At 39.6% G+C, this 27,521-nt stretch overlaps 1 protein-coding gene across 2 annotated transcripts in view; it reads left to right on the forward strand.

Moving 5' to 3' along the window:
* Positions 1 to 27,492, forward strand: part of LOC138178206 (hepatocyte nuclear factor 6-like) — an 84,374-nt gene extending 56,882 nt beyond the window's left edge. For both annotated transcript variants that reach the window (XM_069109797.1, XM_069109798.1), the window contains 3 exons: positions 10,476 to 10,499; positions 11,201 to 11,310; positions 18,146 to 27,492. In XM_069109797.1, coding sequence (XP_068965898.1) covers positions 10,476 to 10,499; positions 11,201 to 11,310; positions 18,146 to 18,355 — 344 coding nt within the window. In that variant the 3' untranslated portion in view covers positions 18,356 to 27,492. The remainder of the gene's footprint in view (positions 1 to 10,475; positions 10,500 to 11,200; positions 11,311 to 18,145) is intronic.
* The last annotated feature ends 29 nt before the right edge of the window (positions 27,493 to 27,521 follow it).

A 27,521-nucleotide genomic window follows, 5' to 3' on the forward strand; every position in this document is an offset into this window, starting at 1 on the left:
TCACTTCCCCCTTTTTACTTAAAGCTATTGAATACAAAAGTTTGATCAATTCATTGCATTCTGTCTAGAACTACGTTCCGTGTACTATATCTTGCCGAGAAATTTTAGAACATTAATAAGTAAAACAGGAAAAGTTTAAAGCTTTACCTTTACCAAGCATCCAGCTTGATCCAGAATATACAAACAATAGCTGCTGTGGATCACTGCCTACCCGTGCAAAGGGTCATTGCAGGAAGATGTTCGCGTGAGAAAGAGGAGCTAAAACTTTCAATCTCACCGAACGCATTGGCGAAAGAACTCAGGATAGAGAGACAAAATAGGAATGAACACCACAGAGACACCCTTTTTGTCTATGCTTTTGATCACGAGCCGAAATAAGAAATCGACAAATAAAGAAGGAATGTGCATAGAAGAGCTCATGAAATTCGAAACAATATCGAGATCCTCCTGATGATAATATGAGAACGAAAGACGAATAAAGCGAAAAAAAAGAACGAACGAGAGGAAGCATTTAGAGAACGAGAGAGTTTAAAGCAAAAAGAGGGGGGATGATACACACACGGTGTGCCGGCAAATCGTTGAGAGGAAGATAGAAACAGAGAAAGAGAAATAGAAAAACAGAAAAGAGAGAAAGAGAGAAATTTCTCAATAAAACGCCACCGAGCTATCTCAAGTCTCTATATATACATATATATATGTACAGTAGCATTATTGCATGGCCAACATATATATATATTCTATATGATATAATTATTATTATTTTTATTATTATTATTATTACTATTATTATTATTATTAATATTATTATCATCATCATCACCATCATCATCGTTATTATTATTATTATTGCTCTTAATTATTATTCATTATTATTATTCACTATTGTAAAACACGAAACTATGTTGACAAAACGAATTTCCCTTCCGTTCTGCGTCTTCGAGTCTGTTCTCCGGCGCCCCAAAAACCGTTTCCGGGAACATCTCACGCGGACGTTCCTGAACGTAACCGGGGCGCCGTTCGGAGCGTAAAACTTTGAGGAACAGGGTAGTAGTCGAGAATGGTGCGAGATTATCTGAAGACGGTGCTGGGCGGAAAACATGAAAAATGGGTACATATTGAATAAACGGGAGGTAATTTCCTTTCTTCTCGAATGTCGAGCTCGTCACTGTAACTTTGTCGACATCTTACAAATTGATTTCTCCAATTCGGATAATTCGGATCAGATCCCCAGCATCGAACAAATGGAAAGAACAGAAACAATCTCGCCACGTGGGTCATACATAGGGTGTCCCCGAATTCTCTCATGCTTCTCACCCTCGAGACCAATAATGACAACAAAAAAAAAAAAAAAAAAAGAAAAAATTCAAATCGAAGAAAGAGGAAAAATTGAGATAAAATTAAGGAACGTGAATAAGCGAAAAACGAAAGGAAAGAGCCACGAAACCGGTGTCGATATTGCCCGCGGATCAGATCGTCGCGCGAATCGTCGACGATCGACGTGAAAGAGAGGGGACGAGAAGAGAACGGAACGAAAGGAAGGAAAGGACACCCTAGTAAAACACGGCGATCCTTTCGTACAAATTCGACGACGACAGACGAAAGTTTGCTTGCTTGCTTGCTTGCTCAATTCCCAGGCATGGAAACGGGGACGATAATGATATATATATATATATATATATATTATATTTGTCGTATATGTATATGTATATACATACTCAAAAACATTAATACGCCCCCGTTTCCGGTGCCCCTCTCTGTCTCTCGCGTCTTTGTCCTTAGAATACGACACGAAGACGTACACGGGGAAAGAAATGAATGATGTTTAGACGATCTGTTGTTACGGAAGCCGGTGAAACTTTTACGTATCATCGATCGATCGAGTTTATCTAAATATTTTGTATCTACCTATATATCCATTTATAATAAGCTAGACTGAATTTTTTGTCAAAAATACGGAATAGCCGTTATTTAACCCCTTCGGGGAATTTAACTAATGCCAAGAAAAAAATAAAATTAACTTTTATTGTCCTATTGTATTTATGCACAAGATATGCCTATGGTATTTTTTAGATATTTTAATATCTTTCAAGAGGTTAATTCAGACTTTTGAAAGATTACCGAATACCGAGATTATCAGGATTTCTCATTTCTAAATTTTTATACAAAATCCACCTTAAAGAGATTTAGCAAAACGAATACAAAATTCGTTCGTTTGGTTTTTCTCGGAAAGCCACGGGGCCGATATCGATCGACGTCGCGAAAAAGTTTTCGCCAGCTTCCGGGCCTCGAATGCTGTCTTACATTGAACGTGAGCATTTTGTTGCGAGTCGACCATCCCCCGCCAGATAAATCCCAGTTTCTCTTAGAAATCCACCGTAATGCAGAGAGTGCCCTTTATCATTAGCTGTTAATTTGAGGTCCTTTGCGCAGGTAGTGTTTGCCCCCCTCGCCCTTATTCAACCAGATACCATGTATTGTTAGTCGATACCCTGTAAGACAAAGCATGAATGTTCAAGCCCGTTGGAAAAAAGAAGTCGCACATTTACAGGCCGTCAGCCACATGTCGACGCTGACACTCGACGCGTTCGCCGACCTGTCTTCGCGTTTCAATCTTCGACGATCATTTCTATGCTTATTCTTTAGCCTTTTTATTTTATTTTGTATAGTTAGAAATAAAATAATGTAGTTTAAGTATTTCGAACACACTAAAGTTCGAAATAAAATATTGCAATTTATGGATTTTATCGAATAGGTGATTTAAGAAAGTTCGTGGAAATTTGCCATATTTAATACGTTATTCTTTTGGATAAAAACGCGTCGAGGGTTAGTGAACAAGAAACAACAGGGGTACACGATACAACGATTCGAAACGATCGTCTCGCTAGGCGTGGCGACTGATCGGAAATTCGATCGATTTCCGGTTACCCTTCGATCGTCTCGAACGAAATTTCAGGGAACTAAAATATGTTACAAATTGGTTATTTTTGACGAATCAGAACGAGTTTAAATCGATCGTGACTGAATCTTGAACCATTGAGAGAATACGGAGTCTATATCATTTATTAAGGGAACTTTGTTTCACGTTTCGAGAAACCATACATATAACGTTGCTGCATCAAAAATATCGCCATTTAAATTTCAGTTCAATTTTGTTTCAAAAGGGAAAATAGGGGCAGTTTTAGTAAACGCTAGACTAACTAGCTTCCTCGAAATGGAATCGTAACTCCGCCATTTCGACAGTTTCCCGTCGAACAGATCGATAAGGAGCTTCGGACAACCAGTCGGTTATACCGCATTTGGTTTCGCAATTAAACGTGTAACGAGAAAATCGCTAATTATTATACGTTGAATAATACGATTAGTGTACAGAAAAAATGAGAAAAACAAACTGATTAAATCGATCCATCTCGTCCATCCATCCAAGAAACTTCGGGAAGCTTCCGTGTATTTCAGAGAGGTCTGAGTAGTTCTGTGCTTCCTTCCTTGAAACTTGCATGTCGAACCTCGGTAAATTTATCGAATATTGCCACAAATTGGTGGAATTCGGTATGGAGATTAACAGAGTCGAGTGAAAAACAAATTAGATTCTATTTCGATGCTGGCGCAGCTCGGCTAGAAGAAATTCAAAGAAATTCGATTTTGTAAGTGGAAAGCAGGTGTGCTAGTATATCATAGACAGTTTGCGAACTTGTCACCGTTGACGTCTACTAGGAAGACTCGATATGATGCTTTACGATAATCCAAGTTAATGTATTCGTCGCTGTATATTAAGAAACAAAGAGTGATCGCTGATTTTTCACTTCAAGAAACATTTGTAGATCGTTCTTCGATATTCGCTATATTTCTAATAACTAGGATGGTTCGTAGATACTGCTTGAGATAGTAAGGAATAAAAATTAGATCGAACAAAGGTGAAATTTGATTAAATTGTCGTGGATCGAAGACAGGTAGCAGGTGAATCGCACCAGAAATATTCGTGAATGGGTTCTTCCGACTCACCCACGATTATAGTAATCAGGGATGTCAGTCTACAAATACTACTTGAGTTAATGAAAAAAAAATATTACGACAGCACGAGTAGACACGAGTGGACAACAGTAGACTCCGACCAAATTGAGTTTGGATCGATGAAAAATAATGGCGATTTTTCATTTTAAGAAATGCTCATTATCGCTCCTTTGGTCTTTCTTACGATTCTGCCGATCATAAGTGATTTATCAACATTGTTTGGACTACCGAAAGAAAAGTATTGAATTACACGCGAATGGACAAAAGTGAACTTTCTCAAAGTTACATGTGGATCTATAAAAGATGGCTAACGATGATCAAGAGACAAGTGGAAAGAGTCCATGAAAATTAACCATCGCTGGAAGCTGGTCATTAATTGGGAACGAGAACAATGTTGGTGGACAGAGAACTCTCTTGTCGCAGAGGGGGAACTTTGGAAGAAACTGTACGTGCTGGTGTAAGAAGAGAGGGAAGGTGGTGAGTTGCTCTGGGGGTGGCGCAGAACACCACGAATATCGGCGAGTTCAAGCAATAAGCGATAAAATCGAATTGCCTTCATAAATCTGCGTGCGAAGCGAGAAAATCCAAGGAAGGAAACCGGTGTGGGTGTTCTGACTCCATTGGAATGCGAGCCTATCAGGCAAAAACGGGAGAGGCCCGCTACGAAGACCAAGTTCTCTTGCACGAAGTCGCCTTTCTACAGGGTGTGTGTAAAAATACCAATAATAGGAAAAAAATGAAGATACACGAAGAAGGTGAAAAAATTGGAAGGTAAAACGAGTATCGTAGCAGGTGGAAGGAAGGAGAAACTAAAAATTACGGTCAAATTGTGAGAGATATGTGTATTAAAAGCATTAAATAGTGGATTACAAGGTTAATTATGAAAAAAAAGGGAAACAGAAAAAATATTAAATAGAACGCAGAAAAACCACCTTTGTAAACGGAAAAAGAGTGCGGAGAAAAGATGAAAAAATAGATACAAAGAGTAAAATAAAAAGGGGATACAGAGCATAAAAAGTAGATAAAATTGTAAACAATGAAAAGAGTTGGAAAAAAAGAAGGGAGTAAAGGAAAATGGTAAAAGGAATAAATAGGGGCGATATAAAAAGAGCCAATGAGAAAATCCATAGGGAAAAGCAATACGATTAACCAGGAGTATTGTAACGAATGTAAATTCTCCGATTCCTCCTGGAAAAGCCCTTGGTGGTACTCTCTTTCAAGTTTTCATGCAACCCTCCGAGCGTTAGTGCTCGTTCAAGCGGTAACTGCATTAAAAATAGAGGGGACGAAGCGTCCGGTGTTCAATCGCGTTAGACAAACTTCAAAATCAAGATAATACGTGCAATTGCGGCGGATGGATTAACGGAAATGAAGCGGAATTCAATTTCCGGCTTGCTTGGAAATTTCCCTAAAAACGGCAAGATCCAGTTTCGCTGTATCGGCGACGCCATAAAATATAAAACATTACCTCGAAACGAGCTTAAATCCAGCGCAAACTACCTGTGACCCAACAAATTTCTGTTCGTATGAGAAATAAGTGAACTTTGTCCGCGAAGAAGAAGTAGGAGATTAAGAAAGAGCTCATTTTCCATATTCCGGTGAGATACGTCTTTTACCTTAAGTCCATTGGAAACTAAGTTCACCGCTTCTACTTGACAACGATATTCGAAGAAATTAAAGAGAAAGGATTCAAGAAAGTGTTCGAGACAAAGAACTAGTCGACGAATCCCCATTGTGGAAGTGGTCTCGGCGACACACCCGGTGTATCGATGGAATGGGGTGGAAGAAAGGTCGGAGACCAGAGACAGAGAGTATCGGGATCACGTGGGCCATGTAAATGCGCGGCCGCCTTCTCTGCGTGTATTATTTTATTATATAGCAGAAGCTATTGGTGCCACGTGACGCCAGCGGGCTCCTCGCTCGAAACGCAATCATTCTTGAGTTATTCGGGAAAGGGGGTGGCGGCTGCGATGGAATACGGGCCGGCCCGTCTCCACCTATATGAAGAAGACGTCTACGTGCCTTGCTCGTGTCTCTGACAAACTTCCTTTTGATTGGTCCTGGCCATCGGTTACGAGCAGATCGTACGTGAATTCGATTCCGACTCGCGGTCGCTTTAATGGAGATCCGTGCTTTATGATCTCTCGTAGTCTTACTCCATTTTGGGGTGTGCTGAGTCTGTGATTCGGCAATCGAGTAGACTTCATTCTCCTCCCACGTGATTTCACTTTACAGTTTCCGATGATGTTTGAAAATCTAGTACTCTCGAATTTCGGAAAAAGTAACAATATCGTATCCGTTTTCTTCCACGAAGAAATTCACGCTTGGAAATTTATTTCTATCCTCACGATCGTTTGCCTCCCCTTTAAAAATTCACGATGCCCGACTAAATGTTCCATTATCCGGTTGTTTTCCGGCGCGGCACAGAGCGGCCACGGGGTCGGTTCGAACATCTCAATACACGCTAGATCGGCCAGGCGAGCCGATCAAATTTTTCCGCGCGACCTGATCCTCTTCGGGACGCTCGTCAAAGTGGCTGGCCGGCTTTTCACTCGGCGCACAAAGTGTCAGCCATGGATTATTTTCCGAAAAGTTCGCGGCACCCGACCACGTCAGAGATTTTCTGCACTTTAGAAGAGGGAGATGGAAAAAGAGCAGTATGATAGAGAATATGAAAGAGAAAGACAGAGAGGGAGAGGGAGAGAGGGAGAGAGGGAGAGAGGGAGAGAGAGAGAGAGAGAGCGAGAAAGAGCTCTCGTTAATGCTTTATCGCGCCGTGCGCCCGACTGGATTTGGCCCACTTAGCCGTTTCTGGAATCCTTCGATCGATCCGCTCGTGACATCCGGTTCTTGCTTGCATCCATTTCGAGTTCTGCTCTCGCAACGATGGATACAAACCTGACAACGCGATCGTTCTTCCGCCTGACAATTTTAACATACCCTCCCTGCCCCCATGGCCCGACTGAACCCCTCGTCCGAACCTGACTGTCATCGGTTTGTCCTTTCCCATTGATATTACCATTCGTGGTAAGAATAGATTTTTAGTACCCAGAGGACAGAAACGAGAGTTCGTATATTTCCACTTGACGTTACATCGTCGATTTTCTGTTAGTTCTATTAGTTCTGTTAGTTTTATTAGTCGATGGAAGATTTAGATTTACGTAGAAGGCGTCGAGTTTATCATGCCATCTCTATCAATTTTATATTTCGATTTTTTCTACATCGAGGCAAGATCGATTTACAAAACTTCGACTTACAGAGCCGTTAACTCCATTTCTTTACTCGCGGCGAAACTTCTTATCCTCCCTATTGATGATCCACCTAACCAATCATCCTGATACTCTCCCGGAACTCGATTTATCCTCCCGAAGAATTCCAATTACCTTTCGAAAAAGAACAAACTCCCTATCCCCTATGTCAGATGTAGAGAAAGGGGTGACAGGGTGAAAAATCAAACGGGGCCGGCAGGTAGCCGTGTCCGCGAGTCGATTGTCGCGACGATCATGAATTTTCCCTGCTGCTACCGTGGTAATAACGAACGCGTCAATTTTTCGTCTCTGTCCGGCTGTCCATCCTTGCGAGCAATCCCCTGCACTCCCCAGTCAGTTTTTCCTGTTCCTGGTGGCATTTTTTTCGCCAGTCTCCTTTCACTCGTTATCGGGTGGTTGCTAATGGCACATGATTGCCTTTCCACCCTCGTCTACGATGTTTTCGCCATCCTCTCGTACACCAGTCGCTGCCACTTCATTTTCACGGATCGTTCGTGGGACGGAAGGCTCTTCCACGAAGAAATTTCAATCGGGAAAACCACGTTCAACCGCGATCTTTCAATTCGAGAGGTTGGATTTTAAGATAGTTCCTTCGGATGGCAGATTAATCGGAACCGAAGGCTACTGCCCATAGATCGATGTTATTCGTTGAGTTTTTTAGTTGGACAGAGTGAAACGGACGTATTAAATGTTTTTCGGGGCGGGCTTGTCATTGGCAGGTTTAGCGATCGAGAAATCGACGCGATCGAGAGTATTCTATCCAACGAATCAGCTCTTCGACCAATTTTTCGTTTTGTTTCGGATGCTATTAGGATGTTCCTTTGGAAAGGTATCCGTTTTTAATCCGCTGACATGCGCAGTTGTCTGTCAGACGAGGTAAGGCATTGTGCCTGTTTCTTATTAATTTAAGCGTTTTATCGATTGCCATTCTTCCTAAACTTTTGCATTTCGCAAATAATGAAACCCAGAACGAGAACCGGAGACTTGGAAAAATTGCTGCAATTTAACGTGAACAACATTTAATGTGAAAAAGTTAATACGTCAACGGGTTAATAAATGATCTTGCATGATCGACACTTGGACTAAGGATAGATAGAATATTCTTGCTAATTTCGAAGAAAAATTTACGATACCCGTTTATTATCCAGATTAGGAGAAAGATCTATTAATCGCAGGCATAATTCGCAAAAATCGCCAGTTGACCCTTGATTTTACGAGCGCAACGATTCAAGACGCTAATTCGCAGGGGCTTGCGTTCGATTCTATTCGGGATAGACGAGATTTTTTTCGGTCGTCCAACCGATTTGCTTCTACCTGCCGAAAAGGTGACCCATTATCGGGAAATTTCAACGATTTCCAAGTTTCCAGGTATAGATCGAAGCTGGACAAAGAGAAAATTGACGAGTTATTTAATCTAATATCGGCTGCTCGATCGGAATTCGTACGCGGGAAAACCATGTACGCGTGTAAACGTTATTTTTCCCATTCCGTTCCTTCTTCCCTCTTCGTTCCCTATCTCCCTTTATTTTTCTTTCCCTCTTTCTCTCTCTCTGTCTCTCGCACTCTTTTTTTCCTTTCTCGTCCCCTATTCTCGTTCGCAATTATGCGCCGTAACGTTGCGAGCGTCACAAAGAGCCGGCAGTGATTACGCGACAATTTCGAGCTAATATCGCGATCGTTATTATTTCAGAGAACCTGTCGATCGAGGGACTGTGCGTTAAAATCGCTCTAAGCCGCGGCTCGATCGTTTTACAAGAGGGACGAAACTCGCGACGGGAAAGCGTTTTCATGCGAATCGATTTACAGTAGCCTTAATTCACCATTTATGCATTCGATTCGTCGTATATCTATCTATTCGAACGTATTTATGATATTCGTAGGTTTCCAACGACGACGAACAAATTTAGGTACTGCTTCGAATCATTGGATTCTTGAAACGTGAATGACTTCCTGCTTTTATGAATTAGTACGGAAATTGGGAAACTGGCAAATTCCCTGCTTAGAAAATTTCCAGGTCGAACGATCTCTAATTAGATAATCCGGAAATCGGTTACTTTCTAATTAATAAGTCTCGCTCGTCTGTAAAACTATTAATTAATCGATTAATTACAAAAGACGGATGATCGAGAAATTTATTAAATCGCCGATTTCTTAATCGAAATACCGTAACTATGAACATATTTAACAGAACGCGCGCGGTCTTCCAAAACTCTTCTGCAGTCTTTTGGGCTCTCGGATCTAAATCCGCGGAAGAGTCGGTGCAAATTTTACCGGGTCTAAATCAGCTCTCTCTCGTTGGTTGGACGCGAGCCAACGAGAAAAAAGAAAAAAAAGAACGGAACAAAAAAAGGGAGGGAAAAAGGAGAAGAACGAGGAAAACGTGTGCTCGACGAGACATAATACCACTCAGATTCGAAACAAGGCATACATATCACTCACTCGAGACACGAAACGAACTACACGGACACTGAAAACTCGCTTTTCCAAGGAAAATGCATCTCTCTTGACACTCTTGCATCGTCTCACATGTACACACAAAATTATATATATATATATACATATACAATATATTTATATGTATATATATAGATTATATGTGTCCGCCCCCTCGCCCTTGTGCCCTTTTGGAACCCTTTAGTGAGATGTTTATCAGCTGTAGTACTATCAGTTTGAGATATTCGTGTTATGCAAGCGAATCCCTAAACCCCTTTTTTTCTCTCCACTGACTTGTTGTACGTGTTTTTACTTCTATGCCCTTGACAATCTTTTCTCAATGTTAATGTAATATATATATATACAACATTCCGTATGTATTTATGTATACATATAACAAGTCGAGATTACTTTTTTTGTTTGGCTGCGAGAACGTACTTTGCAAAAAGAGTAATTTTGCTCGTGAACGGCAAGCTAGCGTTCCAAATAAAAGATATGAATAATGATTGCTAAAAAAAGATTATACGTAAAGAATAAGTATTATAGAAACAAGAAGATATATGTATGTAAGAAACACACATAACAGAGATAAAACAGAACAGGAATGAAACATTATACACACTTGACAACGACATTTATAATCGACGACCCGGTAGTAAAAAACAAACAAAAAAGACAAAAAAAGAAAAAAAAAATAAAAAGTCGGGTCGTCAAACTAAACGAGTTCACCATTGATTCACATTCGTCTCTTTTTTCTGCTTTCAGCTGCACAGATTCCACAACGCGCAGGTAAGTACGATCAAATTACGTTGAAAATCGTTTCCCTTCCGTTTCTTCCATCGTCTTAATTGTGCCGATCGTCAATTAGACGCACGTCACTGTAGCTCGCGAACCGTGTCTACTTGCACGGAAGAAAAAAATCTTCTTACTCGTGTCCATCCATTTTCTTCTTTCATTTCTTCCGTTCCTTCTTCCTCTTTCAATACTAGTTCGCCTTAAAAGAGAAAATCTTGAGGTGTTTCATAATGGTTACGTATGGAAAGGGGATAGCTGGAACTGGGGACACAATCGATTCGCTGCCTTCTCCATCTCATTCGCGCGGCTTTCTTTTCATCCACTAATTACCAATTAGTTCGTGTGTTTTCGCGGTAATGTAACTGTGCCACTATACTTCTTTGGTAGTGTTTTTGTGGAAACTTTGATTTTATATCCGTTCGTGCTCGTCGCACTTTACTTTCACCACGTTCATTGAATTTTTCCATCTTAATTTCCATCTTAACTAATAACATTGAGTTTTTACAAAAATTAATATTATTTCGAAGGCGAATAACTCCATAGTTTTCAAAATGAATTTCAAGTTAATTCGTTTTATCGTTCGTTTTATTTTATTTTTCATTATCATTGTTCTCTTACACGGGTAAAATCGGTTAGCAATTTTTTGTAATGATCCTTCAAGGGATAGATCGACTAAAGGATCGTTTGAATTTTAGCATGCAAGAGGAAAGACGAGATGGCGAACCAGGGAGAACAGCCCGCCCCCAAGAAACCGCGCCTGGTTTTCACAGACCTTCAGCGCCGTACTCTACAGGCTATTTTTAAAGTAAGTCTTGTATAACTTAACTTGCGTTTTGATCGATACCTCCACCCCGTTCTCGATTGTCCCAGGCGAATGGATGCTCAAAGACACTATGGCGAATTCAGTGCTCGTTCCTAAGAGCGTCTTTTGCCCTCCCATTATCTAGTTCTTTTTATTATTTCACCTTTCCGTTTCTAATTTATCTATTAGAGTAATAATATATTAGGTAACTATTGGATTACCTAAGGTAGTACTAGGTATATCCAAATATTTTCTTACCTATAACAGTTTTAAGAAAAGGTCATCCGCGAAGTTACATTAAACGTTAAGCAAATGAAAAACGTTCCTCCCCAAAAAACATGTTTGTGTCGTATTCATAAATAAAATTGTGTAACTTCATTTGAAAATTCATTTATACAGCTTGTCCTAGGAACTGTTGTAAAAAATGATATAACTGTCATGAAATAATTAAATTTGAACGAGTGAATTAAATTGAAATAATTAAATAAAACGAACAATGAAGGACGACGGAACCAATTCAAAAATCTTTTTAAAAATTTATAAATCCGATTTCAAATGATGCAAACCGACTTCCATAGGGTGTATATACTGATAACAGAGTACCCCTCGTATAAACGCTCACGACCGGCCGAGTTTTGCATGCGTTAATGGAAACGCTCTCAACAAATCCTCACTTAACAAAATTACCACGTCGTCAGTAAATTATCTGGATAGACACCACGTGTATCCCGCATTCTATTGGTGCACCATAATAACAGTGCACTGAGGGCATCGCCGAGTCGTGGCCATTTTGGCTCTCCGAATCTTTTTAAGCCGATTTAATACTCGTCCGGCAACTCGATTCAGTTCTTTGATATTTCGCCTGTATCATTGTGATCGCTTCTTACATAGTATTTGAGATACCTAAATTATATTTTTAGAAACGGAACTGAAACTCGGATATTTTTTCAACTTCAGAAATTACATTGTAATCAAATTTATGTATTTTTTCCCCTTTATATTTTTCAATTTTTTAATTGGTTCTATTTGTTCTTTGTGGAATGCGGATAGTCTATGGTGATGTGAATGAGACCGTGATACCAGTGCGAGTATTTTAGTTACTATTAACCCTTTGCAGACGACGAACCCATATATGCGTTCAGTGTAAGTTATCCGCATAGCCGATGAACTCACATATGCGCCAGGCGAAAACAATCGACACGGCCGATGCGCTCGTGTTATGTATGCGTTCAGTGTGCCTTTACCCGATGCTCTCGATACAAGCGCAAAAATGATAAATGTTTGCGATGGATAAGTGCGTCGAGAGTTATCACTCAGCACTCGTAACAATCTTTATTTCATACGTTTCAACAAATGTATTTTCTGTTGCTCGAGGTACAATTCGTTCTCCTGCATCGAACTCGATGTCACGGTATTTTAACTTCGAAATGTTTTCTTTGCGAAAAGATCGAAAAATAAACAAATATATTTTTATTTTTGAGATACGATAACGCAGAAAAATCTCGGAGCAAAGTTTTGTTCGGCAAAAATTATTTTTCCGAACGAATGTAAAGATTTTTTACTCGCTTGGTTTCTTCCCATAGTTTATCGTAAATTGTTCTATGTTTTATTTTTAGACGATTTATCAAGATAGCTATTCGTACCGTATACTAGTGTCTTACAAAATATACGTTTGCATCTTCTATATACATCTTTAGATGTTAGATTTTAAACTATGCTAATGTAACCACGACAGCCAAGTATACGTGATAATCAAATTTCAAAATGTTTCATACAACGTACACAATGTATTCATAAAAGGTTCTACGTGTGCTCAATACTTTTGCGGGCTGCTACAATTACAGCAAAATAAGACGAAAAGAAACGAAATAAAAAAGAAAAGAATAAGCATTGTTAAAAATGCGTGGGTTGGATGGACGATATTTATTCTGATTTTCGAGCGTGTGGCTGCGATCATGGTGGCGATCGACGCGTGTGACCAAGGAATCGGCCGCGAAATTATTCAACATGGATCGATAGAGGCGGCTTTACGCGCGACAGGGCTGAAACTAACCCAGCACCCTCGTCCTCCCGCGTCGTCACGCTGTCCCTGCGTTTTTCTCCGCGTGCACGCGAGAAATCAGCCTCCCTTTATTAATGCATGCGCCCTGAGAACGCTTCGACGGAGAGAAAAAGGGAATCGAGTGATTTCGAACGAAGGATATCGCTCGTAGTAAAGGAAATCCTACAGAATATTATAGATGAATTACGGGTGTTTATGTAAATTTATGCTCCTACCGATGCTCGCAAAGAAATGTAACTCGAATAAAAGTGTGAATTTTCTTTTGAACGATGTGACATACATTTTGCTGTTGACACTTTACATGTACTTGGAGGCTTGCTTATTTCTAAGAAAATGTATCTTAACGTCAGAATTACGGATAAGTCGAACTAAAATGTGACATTATTTTATAATATTTTATAATAATCGTAGCTAAGTATAGCGAAATATTACCAAAAGATTATATTAAAGATAAACTTTCAAAAATTACGACAGACGAATGTCCTCGCTAATTAAGATTGATAACGTCATGAATTGATAGGGAACTACGCCAAATGTTCGCCATGAAGATACATAAATACCGTCGTTATTAGAAAAGTCGAAGAAAGAAGTCGTCGATGACGTCGTGGAATTCGCGTTCGCGGCTGCTCACTCGATACCTTGCTCGTCGAACCGTCGATATCGCGGCCATTCGACTCCGCGGTCTAGTATTCTACAATCCTCGAAAGGCACACAACTGCTACGAAGCTAGCGTTTGCATTAATCAGAAAGGAAGAACGAAGGTGTTCAATGAACGTGTAAGAAATTCATGCGGAGAGTCTAGCTCGTCTTCGAAATTAAGCTAATTTGACTTTTTAGTAAAATATAAAGTCAGACTCGAGTCTGATCCGTTCTATACTCGATTAAGTCGCCTCGATTCGTTTTTGATCCGGGTATTGCTTGGTTGGATTCGGTTCGGTGTTCGGGTTAAGTCTGGATTTTAATCAAACGAGGTTTACATGAGAGTTAATCAGGGTTTGATTACGGTTTCTACACTACTATAATCCTAATCTACGTTTTATTTGATTAAGCTTTAAATTACTTAACTTAATTTTCGATTTGGCTTCCATGCTTTGCGAAACTCAGATTACATCGAACTTTGTATTTAATTTAAATTAAATCCTTCAGGGTTTAATGTTTTTTGTGTCCTCAGAAAACTTTTTCTTCTTTATCGATAATTACTAAGGAAGAATCTATTGTTTCATAATGCTTTTTCATAATGAGACACGTATAATATCAATAATAATATTAGTTAAATCATACGAGAGAAGCTTGGTTGTACTATATAAAGTTTTCAACAAGATTTCGTTCTATCACCCTTAAATTCGAACCTGCCACGGGTGAAACTTAAGTTAATTTCGGGGTCAGTTTGAACAAGGCGCAGTTTGAGATACGATCGCGGGACAACTATGAAAATAATGTAGATGTTCCGTTGGAAAAGGGAAAAGCGCTGGTTCGGCCGGGCTCTTTGGAAGTATGCCAAATAGTTGGCGAATTGACCTTAGCCCAGTTAACGCTTCTGCTCGATCTTTCTCGCATTCCGCTTCTATTTTCCGCTCGATTATACGATTCTTAAACTTCCTTGATCCCCTCAATTCGTCTAACAAAGCTATCAGGAACGCATGTTCGATCTGCTATCGATAAAAGCTCCCGAATGAAAACGATCAACCCTTATTATCTTAAAATTTTCTCGAATTGAAACTTTGAAATGTTGTCAATCGCTTTTATATTATCAAAACTAGTACTTACATTTACTGAAACTAACTTTTTTAGCTCCTTGTCCAAAATAGGTTTTCACCCGCTCGAAATTAAAAAAGATAGGATCGTTGCATTAATTATTTTCCTCGCCCCTGTATAAAGTTCTTTTACTCTGCGATTAAATATTCCGTTTACTGCTTAACAATTACTTATTTCATTCCGTAGATTAAGCCTAAATTGTCATTTATCTACTTAAATGAATACAAATTGTGCTAGAAAACAGTTCTACGTTGTATGTACCTTTGAAAATGTTAAAAATCAGCAAACTAATAGAAACTTCAATAATAGGGGGTTCATTAATTAAAAATCATAATTATTGTAATTAAGTTTAATAAAACTGTTCTTCGCGTAAATAAATGAAATTCCAATTACAAAAAGGAATAAAAAATCAATCAGAAATATTCTAGCAAACAGATACAGAAAGAACAAAGTTTCGAGTTAGAAATATATTGAAATATTTAACATACTTCTTAATATTGTAGTACTTACACAAGAGATGCTAGCTTGTCAGAGTATAAACAGCAAAGAATTTTAGACATGGTTCTTCGTCGTTTCCGAGATCCAGTGTGCACCCCTCACCCCATGACACGTATGCAACCCCCTCCACGTCTCTCTTTCTCTCTCACATACGGTTTCTCAGGCGCGCACAGTAGCTGTCAAGGAATAATCACGATCCTCGCGCCGATAGTGTCCCGTATTTCCAACAATTGATACGCCTCTCTCTATACCGAACTGCTATCCCGTAGACTGTAGACAGAGGCGACAGACCTTCGTTTCGTTGCGTTACACGCGCTGAATTACAGCCAGACAGGATATCAATACAGTTCCTTAAACGTCTACCTTGTTTCCAAGTAAATGCAAGTAATTCCTTGCTCAGTCGCTTTTTCACTAAAATTTTAGCCACTCCTAGGAATCTACATTTTCTTCCCTCAATTTAACACCATGTTTGTGTATGATCACGTGTATTAAGTATAATTATTAGTTAATAAACAAGTATATTTATAAGTTTGAATGGAATCGTTGATTCCGTGGTTTCATTCGAAATGGAATCAACGCCATTAAATTCTATTGCTCCCGCTCCAAACGAATGTCGAAACCCTCGTGGAATAAACACACGAAACGATTAACCCCGATTAATCCCTCTTCGGCGAAAACGAGGCATCCTGTCCCCAAAAATCCTGGCACGCGAGACTCAATCAAACGATTCAACCTTCTTCATTAAATTATCGTCCCCGCTTCGCTCCCCTCGCGCTATTTCCTTTCTATAGCCATTAAAGAAGAGGGGGAGAGGGTTAAGTCGACACGAGGGAGCAGGCTTGTAATTCGTGTTGGATCGAGCATCCTAATTTGATCGGTTTTACCAGGCTAAACGATTGCACTTCGCACATAACGCGTTAATTATTGCGTTCTGCTGCACGCGCATCGGGCCATCGGTTTGTAATAATTGTTCCTTCGAGCAATCGATACTCTCCCTCCTTCTCTCTCTCTCTCTCTCTCTCTCTCTCGGTACTCCGTTCGTGTTATTGATCGACCTACGTCGAGTAAGAAACGTCGCATGGGAAGAAAGCGTACCAGCCCGTTTACCACATGTACAGAAATGTTTACCATTCGTCGAATCCGCGATCAGGCCGCGGATTTCTTGTTTGATTCTTCCGGTTCCGGCATCGTGGCCCGCTTTGCGGAACAAAAATAAGTACCGACTGGGAGACAGCGTTTGACTTCTCAATTCAGAGTGGAGAATTGTAGGTTGAGATGCGCCGGGAGAAGGAAAGGGATGAATATTAATTTAGCGGAGGAAGAAGTCAAAGAAAAAAGGGGAGTGCTTCGAGCACAAAGGTTCCTATTTGATGCGTTTCTTCGGCGAAAGATTCGTCGAGGACGTAGCACGGAGTGCTCCAGCTTTTTCTATCGATATTTATTTATAAGATTCGGCTTTTTCCAAGTTCGAAGCGAGCTTCGAGAAACGACGACGACGAATTCTTTTATCGAGAACTATCTTTGTTTTAACGATTATCGTTAAGTTTGAATTAGCACTAGGTTCGTTCAAACGATTGGATAGCGGGTTATCTAAGCTATTATAGAATAGTTAGCTTTATTACGGGTTTGCTAGAAATTTATAGGATTTTAGAGATCGAAAGTCACTCTTAGATCATTGACGAATCTCAGCAGCTGCAACGAATCCATTGATTCGGAGACTGTTCCATAAATAACGTGCTTTGCAGTCTGATTCATTAATCGATCAGTTCAAATTCTTAAATCTGGCTGATTCCTTAAAATACTTACACTCATCCGAAATAGTCAAAATAGATTCTTTAATCTAGTAAGCCGATCGTATCGTTCGTAAGTCGATTGGGATTATCTTGACGATGCATTATCTTTTGACCCTTGGTTCGTTAATTCATACATCGAGAATATTCAAGAAAGTTAGCTTTTCGATCACCAACGAATAAATTATATTAGAGGAGAAATATATATATTTATATCTATAATTTCTTGAACTCTGTATGTCGTGTGGTTGTGGTACATAAACATACAATAATAATTGTTATTTTATCACAATATTCGTCCACTTTTAATTATTTTAAATCGCATCGATTACCGGGGTCAGTAGCGAATGGTACAATGGGTTTTTGTTACTGTAAACGAGAGGGGCAGTGACGAACCTTCAGTTTTTCAGAACCATCCAAAACGTCTGCTCGTAAATACACTTTACATTAACTATACTCCTAGCGAGTATATCATTCGTTTGTTTTTATCGTGCAGTGAAATATTTTAATAACTAAAAATGTAATTACTGTAAAGTATACAAAGTGTAGTAGTGGGTACAATATTTATCAGATGGAACAAATCTCTATTCAGACTACGTTTCTTTTTGTTAGTTCTTTAATACGTTCGTAAAAACCCGTATCTTCTCAAACGTTTCCAGTTGAATAACAATAAAATTAACAAAATACATATTTCATGTCAAACTATCTACTCACGAATACCGACGCATTTCAGGAGACCAAGAGGCCGTCGAAAGAGATGCAGGTGACAATCGCTAGACAACTGGGCCTGGAGCCGACGACGGTCGGGAACTTCTTCATGAACGCTCGACGCCGCTCCATGGACAAATGGAAGGACGAGGACCCGAAGACCGTCGCAGTTGAGGAGGGACAGCTATCACCGACGATAGGTATCGTGCAACGGGAACCAAGCGACGTTTTGTGACATACGTCCGACCACGAGGAGTACCAGGACGAGTCGCCCGAGGAAGATCTGTCCTTCTCGTAAGGGCGGCGATCTCTTAACGCGACGCGACGTTCGCGATATCACTCGAGACGCTCGACTGACCTGGAACGTCAGTTTTCAACAATCTCCGAATTGTTCGGGCCGCTCGCCTGCTAGAAGACTCGTTTCGACGACGTAGCGGGGACCGTAGGCCCGATTAGATGAATTTTCGGAAGGCGGCCCTTCGTACCGCGCAACCTAGCTAAATACACACATGATTACGTTCGAAGAATTCGACGAATTCTCGAACGCGTAGAATGGAAAAGCATTTACATCGCAGAATTTTGTCAGACACAATGTGCGTAGAACTGTGGAATATTTAAGTCTGAGAGAGGTCGTAGATTGAGCGAAAAGCAAGCAACATAGAACGTAGAGTTTTTGTGAGAATAATTATTCGATCGGTTCAATTTGTAGTGAGCGATCGATCGTTTGACTCATTGAGGACTAAGTAGTGAAATAAAGCAGGAAAATTTCAAATGACATTATTGAAAAACGTACGTAAAGTAATTCGTATATTTTTTTATTGACATACATGAAATATAATAAAAACGTTACAAAAGCACATCATACGAACCAGAGACATAAAATCAATATCCGTCATTCAAACGAAACAATTTTATTATGAAGTCATAAATATCTCAATCTCTTCAAAATCCACAAAATTATAGAATGTAAGTAGAAGACACAATAACGAAGGAAGTATGGAGCAAACGTTTTGAAAATTCTCTTTCGCAACCATAATTAAAAAAAAAAAAAGCAGGATTTAATAACATAAATTGATCTATTGAAAAACAAATTTGCAAATATTTATTATTATTATTAACACTACGTTGGTCTTCAATGGGTTAAACAGAATACGTATAATAGTGAAATATTTAGGTTCGAGAAATTTCAGAAACGATGAATGTCGTAAGGAACGTGGAACACGGAGTTTTCGTGAGGATAATTATTCGATCGAATCGGTTCGCGACAATCGATCACGTTTAATGTTTTCGAACTTTCATAATCTGGCGTCGAGCAGGGCGCGATATTTTCAAGCATTTTAAGAAAAGAGGGGGGAAAAAAGCAAGCAGGTTTGAGAGCTGCTGAGGAATCGTGCACACTGGCGTCATTATCTTATAGCCAAGCTCCGGGAAGCACGGTCACTGTGATAATTTTTTAACGACAGAAACGGGTGGCAGCCTTGTTCGTGAATATTGCAGTTCAACCTCGCTACGTCCCGCGAAATGACGCATATTTCCCTCAATGTTCGAAACACCGTTTGCAACTCGATTAATTTTTCAAAATTCTATCGTTGATCCACGAAACTCTGATTGTACATTCAAGAAAGAGAAGAAGGAAAAGAAAAGAGGAAGAAATTATTGCAGAAAACCACGTTCCAGGGTGTGAAATCGAGCATCGTGGAGTCGCGTCGAAAGAAATCGTATGGATTATCGATCTTTAATGGCGAGAACGTTCTCTCCCTATTCGTTTCGCTCGAACGATTTGATTTTCGTTCGAGAGTCTGATTCTCCGGGAACTTGGTGCCATAATTTGCCATATTAGAGTAAGATATCTCGATTCAGAGCATTTTCTAGTCCACGCGTGTTGGCATGGTCCTCGACGGATCGGCCAATTCTTTTATCTAGTCAAAATTGCAAGAAGTGAGCCTCAAGTTCTCCTGAAGAACACGTGTTCGAGGTTGTCAGCCTTCCTCGAGAATCAGAGCTGAATTCTGGCGCGTTCAACTCCTCATACCCTTGTGAAGTTTATTCCTACCCTAGCGTATTTAGATACTCGTTGTTTTTCCATTGAGGGTTGAACGCGTTAATCCTTTATGAATTAAGAAATACCACACGCAGATCGTGTTAGCATTTGTTTGATCATTTCGAAGAACAGAGTGCAGGTAATTCCCCGTGCCATGTTTCATGCGAGATAAAAGAAATCGCGAAGGATTTCGGAGAATATGTTCAGAAAGAGTCTATAGTTTATGTTTAAAAAGAAGAAGAAAGAACCTTTTTAATGATCTAGGAAGACTCTCACAACTTTGTACGTCGCTGTTTTGAACCATCCTTGCAAAGATAGAGAAGCTATTCTTTTCGATCTTCTCACCGACAAGAAATAAAGCTCCGTATAACCAAACCTCCTTTCTCAAAGATTCCTAAATATTTTTATTCTCAAAACAGCGACGTCTGTAACCTCGAATAGTGTTCGAAAATTTTCAGAAAAGCGGAAAAATGTAGAATTGAATAGAAAGGGAGAGAGAGAATCGTGCGAAGGATCGATGATCAAAAAGGGTGAATCAGGACTCGTCGTGTCCTCGTTGGTCGCTAAAGGAATACACATCGAACCCATGAAATTTACCGAAACAAAAAAAAATGGACGCGAAAGAACAGCTTCGTTTCTTAATACACGCTCACATTAATCCACACCTACACACATACATATATAGACACTATAACACTGAGACACCGAAACTAATTTAATGCGAGATAAAAAAAAAAAAGGAAAATAACAAATGTGGCATCGTGTCGAGGGTGCACGTGCCAAGTGATATATTCTACGTACGTTAAATGAACATTGTATATCAGAGTGGACGCTGTTTTGTGCGAATCGGCGAAGAAGAGGAGTAGACGGAACACGGGAGCTGATCGTTCATGAGAACTAGCGGTCTCGATATTCCACGACATGCGAAATCGCAGGGATGCGGGTGAATGTGGCGCGCGCGCGCGCGTGCGTGTGTGAAATAGAGTGAACTACAAAGACAAGAGATAAACGAGTAAGAGAGAGAGAGAGAGAGAGAGAGCGAGAGAGAGAGAGAGAGAATGAGAGAGAAATTGAAAAATAGAGAGAGAGAGAAAGAGAGAGAGAGAGATAGAGAGAAACTTTGCGTACCGCACTAGATACCGTACTGCAATTGTGCTGTGCTATTGTACATAGTAGTGAGTGGGAAAGAGCGAGAGAGACTTTCGCGATTCAGGAAGGCGGTGATGGAAGAGGAATGAAGAGGAACCAAGTTCCAGGGCGGAAGAGGCTAGTTTTCGCGTTTTCCGATTGCACGCCAGCCATTCCTCTTATTTTGCGTTTGATGGAGGTTTGGTTAACTGCGTGTGATTTTGCCATGTGATTTTGTAGGGATCGATTGCAAGAAACGTTGCATCCTTTTTGCTTCGCGAGATTTTTAAAATCCTCGAGGCAGTGGGAAATTGTATGAAAATTTATCTAATGATATTTAAGGGTTGGAAAGGAAAAAGGGTAATATATTTAGTACTCTAATTAAATCGAGAGTGCAACGATTCGTGTGCAAAGATTCCACCGCGTAATAAACGATTCTGTACTAGTCTATACAACTATTTCTTGATTAACAGCGTGCGAATTGTAGCGAAATTAGAAAAAAGCGACATTTTGCCCCACGTTCTTTCGGATCCTCGTGATCGACGTTCAATTTCTTTACCGTTTCCATAGAGAAAGCTTCGACCCTGGTCAGCATGCAACGAAACGAGGAAAAGCGAATAATAGAATGCTATAGGAATCTGGAAATAGGGTTGATCGTTAATGAGTCACCGCGTATGACGGAAAGGCGAGAGTTCTAGAAAACTAATCGTACCAAAAAATGAAAAAATAACACAGATAAAATAAGAAGAAACGGAAGCGTGCGTCGCGGCCGTCGATTATAAGATCATATATAGTACAAAGTAAACATATATTATTGTAATAACGGTTTAATTAACTATAAGGGGAGCGTCGCTGTTTCACAAACCAACTCTGAAGAATGTTGCGCGAAATCGTGATACACGTGGACGAACGTTTGATTCTCCGGGTTTCGATCAAGTGCTATTGTCTTTGGTAGCGTGTGCGCATCATCAGGCGTTGAAAGACCAGGATGATTGCGAAGGTTACAGTGGATAGGAGCGTCGAATTCTCATGGAAGTTTCCTCGTCCGCCACGATTTGTCGGACGTGACCACGACACCGCGATCGAAATTCTTGAGGTAGAAGAATGATGAAAGAGAAGGTATTCGCGCGAACGATGCGTCAAAATTTATGAAATAAAACGTGATTAGATATTGTTGAATGTGAGCAGAACTGGAAATGTCGTTCGAGAGACTTGGTTCGATGCTAAGAATCCTGAATTACGAAAAATATTGATTCAACTCATACAGTAGACAATAAGATACTATTTATAAATGCTAAGGATGAGACAGAAATTATGTAAATGATGAGGTTTTACGAAATTGAAATTATGGACTTGATTAGAGAAACAAAAACAGAGGCACGTTTGTAACAATTGTTACAACTGTTAACATGTATTAAAAATAAGGAAAATGTAAAAGCAGGAATTTTAAGAAATGGAGAATTCTGAACCAGCAATAGTCGATTTAATAGTAAACATAAAAAATAACCATCTTTGGAAAGAAACCAGAGATCGAAGGATTACAGAGGATTAGGAACCAACTTTCTAGGCACGAATTCACAAAGAATACCTCACAAAGAAATAGTTACCAATATCGATCTTAAAGTGTCATGAAATCCAGTATAAACCCAGAATTGTAAAGAAATGGTGTCGCATCGTTGAAATAAAAGAACATTCGCGTAGTTTGAGAACTCGGAAATGGAGGCGATGAGGAAAGTAACCGGAAGCGGAGGAGAGGAAATCGCAATTGTAAGATTGTTGTGGCTCACTCGGGGGTGATATATGTAGGAAAATTTTAAAGACACGGATGGGGATCACGGGAAGGGGGTGAAAGAAGGTGATAAGGCAACTGTCTGTACGATAAATCTGTAAATACGAGTTTAATTGCGGTTATTAATTAATTGTACTCGCGATTGCGAACAATGAACATTATTACTATTATTATTATTATTATTATTATCACGAGAATCATCATTGGCATTACCATTATCATCTTCGTCACTGTCATTATTATTGCTATTACTATTATCATAATTATTATAATTATTTACATTACTTTCATTCCTATTATTACTATTGCGATTTTTATCACTGTAACGAGAGACAGATATAATTGATTATTAATATAAATGTATTGTAAACGTATTCTTTGTTGAACAAGATGTGTGTGAAAGGGAAAGGGAAGGAGTGAGAATGAGAGTGAGACTGAAAGGGATGAGAGAGAGAGAGAGAGGTTTCAATTAACTTAAAAAGAGAAACTATTCGACTTTCCGAACGAAGAGGGCTGACGTGTCGTTAAGAAAGAGAAGAAAGAAAAAAAAGACGTTGCGTTTAAATCAGAAAACGACTAAAAACAACGGGAAAATTCAAGAATGGAGAGTGGGCTAGCGAAGGGGTGGGTTATCGTAGGAAAATGGGATATCGATGGAGACACACAAACGCTAAGGTTACATAGGCGCGAAATAAAATGAAGAACAAGAAGTTAATAAAAAAAATACAGAACCCGCTAAACGTAAAGCAAGAATATAGTATATAATTATATATATACTATACATAAAAATATAAATATATATAAATATATAAATATAAATATGAATATAAATATAAATATAAATGAATGATATATTATATATATATAAATATATATATATATATATAAATGCCATTTTCAGGCAGCCGGGGTTAGTTAGGATCGGGGTGGGGCGGGGATGGGCTTCGGGGAGGGATGTATAATTTAATACAGAGAAAAAGACCCTAGCAATCAAGGGAGCTCGATCGTCGGTCGATCCACGGTTTCGATCGATCGACGATTGTCGTACGCATTAAGTCGCGACAAGAGCGGGCCGCGGAACGACACACGGAGGAAGAACACAAAAGGGGGTGAGAAACAATACGAGCATGAGACGAAGATAAATGTCTGTGAATCAATGATCTATTTATGTAACGCGTTCGCGGTGCGTAATACCTCGTCTCGAATCGACGATCGACGGCGGAAACGAGTGGCAAGAAAGAGAATAAAAGAACATGGTGGAATCACATGTAAACACCGTAAACTGTAAAAGAAGAGAGAAAACCAAACGAGATCGCTGAATGACTATAACGTGGACTATAGGGGGAAGAATTACTTTGACGAGCATTAGCGACCCTTCGAACGAACGAAAGGTTTAGGGAGCGATGAAACGGAACAGGAGGCGGCGCGCATGAAGCTCGAGACGTAGGCGAATGAACATATTATATATAAATATAAATATATAAATATATAAATATATATATTAAAAGGCAGAAATAATAATAACGATAAAGAAAGGAATAAGAAAAAGAAAATGACAACCGTAGAGACTAAGAGAATCTATTTCGGGTCCGTGTGTGTATACGCGTTTTTTTATATTGCAACGACGCAAGTCGGGCGCGCGAGTTTTAAATCGATAGAAAAGAAAGGACGAAAGGGGAAAGAAAGAGGAGGAGGGAGGGAAGTTAGAGGAAGATGGAGGAGGGTGAAAGAATAGAACGAGCGTAGCCGTAAAAAGTTAGTCCTTGGACAGGGGTGGAATTGTTTTGGGGATTGACGTTGGACAAATGTTAAGTAATATATTATATTATTATATAGTACGCGTCAAGATGACGAATGGTTCAGGGAGAGGGCTGGTTTTTGCTCTTTACTCGACTAGTATTCGCTCCATCGAACGAGACTCCCTTTTTTTCTAGAATAATTTTTCTCGTTACGTTCACTTGTGTTTATCGTTTTTTCGAAATCTTTTTAACACTGTTTTGCATGACTTTATTTATGTATTATTATTTATTATTATTTAGATATTACTTTGTGTATAACATAGTTTATCACTGATCGATTATTTTACAAAAATTCAAACTATAATACTCTATCGTTATGGTATTAATGAAAATATAATCTACTTCGATTAATTTCATAATCATTTCAGTCTTCATATAATACATATCCTGCAGATTAGAACGATGTCAATTGACGTACTATTTAATTATCGTAAACGACGCTATACTTATAAATATCGACAAAATCTAAGAAAAAGAAATCTCCTGATCACGTTAAAGGAATATCAATTCAGAGTAATATTAACAATTAGTCGATCCTATTAATCATCGCGACATCTTATCTCTAATCTCCATGAGCCAATTATAGTATGAGTAGCGAGCAAACCGGAGAGCAGAAACGTAAAATCTAGGGATGAAGTCCGAGGACTTGTGGCCGCGTTTCAAAGCCGTTCATGAACTATTTATCTGTTGATCGGAGCTGAGAATTGTGGGCGAATGGTCGGGGATAAGACACATAACACCATCAGTAAAAGCGAAGAAAAAATGAAGTCTAGAAAAGAAGGTATGAATGGGATAAAGAGAACAGGTGAACGGTTCGTACGACAATAAGGTATCGATTAGTTAATCAGAGATGAAATAATGTAAAATACAAGTGCAAAAGCAAGTATACATTATTATATTTATTATAATACGAGGGTTCATCGTGTCGGTATCCAGGTTAGGGAGGGGGACGGGGGTTTGATTCGAGAATTCGAAAAGCAGGGAATATCTTCGAAATCGTAGAACGAACGTATTCTCTTTTTCAGTGGAAAGTTGAGAGGGAAAGTTTGAAAGGACAAAAGGAAAAGAGAAAGATGAGAGAAGAATGACGCGACGGAGGAGGGGATTTTCACGGGGCGAGGCTCCTTTTTAGAGTTTTTAAACGCGAAAATGAACTGCGCTGTGAGAAAACGTATCGCTACGTACGGTCGCGGAACGTTTGTTGAGGAGGGAAACGAGTGGCGACCAGACGCGGAGCTGCACGATTAGTGAAATGATCGATGGGAAAGTGGAGAGATAAGGAAAAGAAGAAACGGAAGAGACGAAAGGTGTGTAGAAAGTAGCTGGAACGAGGGGATCGAGGGGTTATCGATCCTCGATCCCTCGCTTTAGCGGCGTCCTTTCCTTTTTTCTCGCTGACGAAAGGACGACCGGCTGGATCGATGACCGCGGATCGATTTCGATCGCCGCGTGAACATACCAAAGGATCGTAGATTTTACGCGAGTAAAGATGAAAAAAAAACATTATTTATTGTTTACACTTATGTATTCATTAGTGAATGACACACAGACACACGTACACACGAATACACGAATACGGGATGAATGGAGAGTGAATGCGAGAGTGAAACATACGCAGAGCGTGGTTCATGAACCTGATCGAGAACATCGGTGTGTCGTTGATTTTGCAAAAAAATGTTCGAAATAACGGAAACGAATGTGTGAATAAATGAGAGAGACAAAGAGAGAGAGAGAGACAGAGAGAAAGAGAGAGGGTGTGTGCGTGTGTGCGTGTGTGCGTGTGTGTGTGTGTGTGTGTAAGAGAGAGAAAGAGAGAGAGAGAAAGAGATAATTTGTAAATGATGGAATCGAAGTTTCCCGTAGGATCGAGTGGACCGATCCGTCGGGGAGATCGACGAGAGGCTAGTTTTTTCTTGTAAGTGACCAGTTTGTTAGCATCCGCTCGTCGATCGACCGATCCAGAGATCGAGAATCCAATGGAATCGATGCTACCGTAATTGTTAAACAAACTTGCGAAACGTTCGATCTTTTCATTTGCTATTGATTAATAAATATAGGGAAGATAGACGAAAGAAATAGCAGACAATGCGAAAGAGGGGGGAATGGAGATCGAACGATCGAGCGGGAAATTCGATTGCAGCATGCGAAAACGTGTAACTATGTAATAGAGACACACAAGTTCTGGCGGGTCGGAGGGCGATTGTAAACTACTGTAAACTACGATGTTACTACGTTTTACCAAGAGCTTATTGTAGTCGAGAACCATTTAAAGAGGAAAAGAGAAAAGTACCGTACACACAGTGATACAGGGACATAAGTACACGCATACACAGACATAGAAGGATGGGAAAAAATGGAGGAAAGAGGTAAAAAAAACCATATATCGAGGCGAGAGTCAAACCAATCCAAACCAAACCAAATAAACCAAAACAAACAAGATAAAGATAAAAAACACAAAAAAAAAAAATAAAAAAAATGGTAATTGAGTGTAGCACGAAAAAGAAACTTCTTTACACTTTTGCACGAGACGTGTGTTGTACTTAAATTAATTATCATTGACATATGTAATTAACGTTTTATTACTTAGCAATTAAACTTAATTTATTTATGATTAATCGGAGTCGCTTGTGTTGTGGCACGCCCT

This window comes from Bombus flavifrons, chromosome 3 (assembly GCF_040668555.2).
Source record: "Bombus flavifrons isolate JBK064 chromosome 3, iyBomFlav1_principal, whole genome shotgun sequence".
Taxonomy (NCBI): Eukaryota; Metazoa; Arthropoda; class Insecta; order Hymenoptera; family Apidae; genus Bombus; species Bombus flavifrons.